The sequence below is a fragment of the Octopus bimaculoides genome, chromosome 14 (assembly GCF_001194135.2).
Source record: "Octopus bimaculoides isolate UCB-OBI-ISO-001 chromosome 14, ASM119413v2, whole genome shotgun sequence".
Taxonomy (NCBI): Eukaryota; Metazoa; Mollusca; class Cephalopoda; order Octopoda; family Octopodidae; genus Octopus; species Octopus bimaculoides.
Window position 1 is genome coordinate 26,283,375 of NC_068994.1, and position 2,629 is coordinate 26,286,003.

Here is a 2,629-nt window from a genome sequence, read left to right on the forward strand (position 1 = left end):
TGCATGACTGTTTCAGTTTATTTTGGTCGTAGCCTCAGCAGTTTTCATTTCAATAACGAGTGATAATAATGCGAAAGCTCGACCCAATCGTAAATATTGCAATAGTTATTTAAAGTTTGGGATTCATTGAACTGGCAACGAGGATCAACCTCTTCCATTGTGTGTTGTTTGTCTAACGAAGGCATGTTACCCAGCAAGTTGAAAAGACATTTTACAACTAAGCACTCACATCTTCAATGTAAAGATCTGAATTATTTCCAAAGACTGCTAGAACGGCAATCTAAACAAAAAAAACAAACTATTTTGAAAAAAGGATGAATGCTTCTGAAAAGGTTCAAGTCACGTCTATTGAGACAGCCGGAATGATTGCACTACAAACAAAATCGCATACTTTATCCGAGTCGATTATCTTACCCACTTGTAGAAAGATGGTTAAAACCATGTTAGGTGATGAAGCCGAGCAAGAAATAAGCAAGAATCCGCTCTCAAATAATACAATTCATAGGAGAATTATGGATTTACCTGCTGATATAGAGGGAAATGTACAGAACAAACTTCAGAACTCAGAATTTGCTCAACAGGCTGACGAATCAACTGACATTAACAACAAAGTACAATTACTTACATTTATTCGCTTTATTGATGGTAACCAAATCATAAATCAGTTCTTTTGTTGTGAAGAAATGCCACTTACTACAAGAGGACAAGATATTTTTGACATTTTATCTGCCTACCTCGAAAAATGGAATTTATCCTGGAATTCACGTGTTGGAATATGTACCGATGGGGCACCATCTATGATAAGCTCTATTAAAGGTTTTGTATCGCTCATACAACAGAAAACTCCTAATGTTATACGTACCCATTTCTTCCTACATAGGGAAGTACTAGTTTCAAAAACAATACCTGATGAGTTAAAGCAAGTATTAAACCAAGTTTTTTGAAATGGTTAATTATATTAAAAGTAGGCATTTGAAGTGTTGCTTATTGGATATGGATTCTCAGCATAAGCGCTTACCTTTACACACAAAAGATAAAGTGCTACATCGCATACATGAACTCCAGAAGGAATTGCATGCATTTTTTTGAAGAAGAAAACATAAACGCGTCTTGGAATATCTACAATGTGAATTTTGGGTTTCCAAGCTGGAACATTTAACTGAGATATTTGCACAACTTAATAGCGTCAACACGAGTATGCAAGGTAGAGATGAAAACATTCTCACTTCGACAGATAAGCTGGTTTCATTTAAAAAGAATGTTGTAATTTGGAAAAATAGAGCTGAAGGTAGTAACTTCGAAATATTTCCCTTAATACGTAAAAGCTGCATAAAAGGAATGACTCCTATTGTATTTGAACATTTGATAAATCTGGAAGAAAAATAAGCTTTTATTTTCCGTCATTGAACACAGAAGAGTATGATTGGGTTCGAAATCCCTTCATAAAAATTCCATCTAATATTGGTCTGAAAATATGTGAAGAAGAGGAATTGACATCTGTATCCAGTGATCGCAGACTTAAAATCAAGAATGCTGAGTTACCTATTGATACATTTTGAATTGTTATTATAGAAGAATACACCTCGGTAGCAAAAAAGCTTTATCCATTTTGATGCAGTTTTCTACAGTTTTCAACCCTCAATAACATCAAATCCAAAAAAAGAGAGAGACTCTGTTGCATCGAAGAAGAAATGAGGGTTTGTTTTTCTCAAATACGTCCCAATATTGAAAACGTTTCCAAAAAACATCAAGCGCATGTTTCTCATTGATAACTTTGCATGATATATTGAATAAAGAGTAGATAAATGCAATTTTTCTGTATTTTTAATTATCTATATGTTACTTCATAGTTTATGCAATTCTGATATGTATAAAACCCCTTTTGAATAAATTTTAGAATTTAAGTACAAAGTATGCCAAAATATTTTGACTTCTTGAAAGGTGTGCCGTGAGTAAAACAAAGTCTAAGTGGTCACACTAGTCTAAGTGAAGAATAATGTAAATAACTGTATAATAAAATATGGATGTGCAAATCTCCATTTTCTTGGTCGCCATTAATTTCATTACTTTCTCTATGGAAACTACGCAGTCCCTAAAAGGACAGTGAGGATAATAATTCAGTCTAGTAAATTTTCAACTTGAGTTTCACCAACATTCACTGTGGAAAGCCAGCATTAAGAACTGATATATAAGAGTTAACACACTAACCGCCAGGATTATGTATCCCTCAAAATCATTTTGGGATATATTTATATACATACTAGCAGAGGTGCCTGATGTTGCCTGGGAATGAAATTGTTCCTTATATATTGGAAGAAAAAAAGCAAAATATGTTGCATAGAAATTTGTTATTCTAAATTCTATTTATTCTTCAATTGGGAAATCAATTCTGAATTCATAATAATAATAATAATAATAATAATAATAATAATAATAATAATAATAATAATAATAATAATAACAATAATAATAATAATAGTAATTTTGACTCTATATCTTCAGGAGGAGTTACCTCAATCCTTTCTATATTAACCAAAATGAAGTAGATTGACAAATTTATTTTTTGAACCAGTTGAAGAGATGCGAGATGTCGAAATATTGTTCACAAGATAACAAATGGCACTCTTCT

At 32.3% G+C, this 2,629-nt stretch overlaps 1 protein-coding gene across 1 annotated transcript; it reads left to right on the forward strand.

Annotated features, from left to right (window-relative positions):
- Positions 1–314: 314 nt before the first annotated feature.
- LOC106875228 (protein ZBED8) lies at positions 315–944 on the forward strand. Its single transcript, XM_014923286.1, has one exon. The coding sequence runs from the start codon at positions 315–317 to the stop codon at positions 942–944; it is 630 nt and encodes a 209-aa protein (XP_014778772.1).
- Positions 945–2,629: the final 1,685 nt, after the last annotated feature.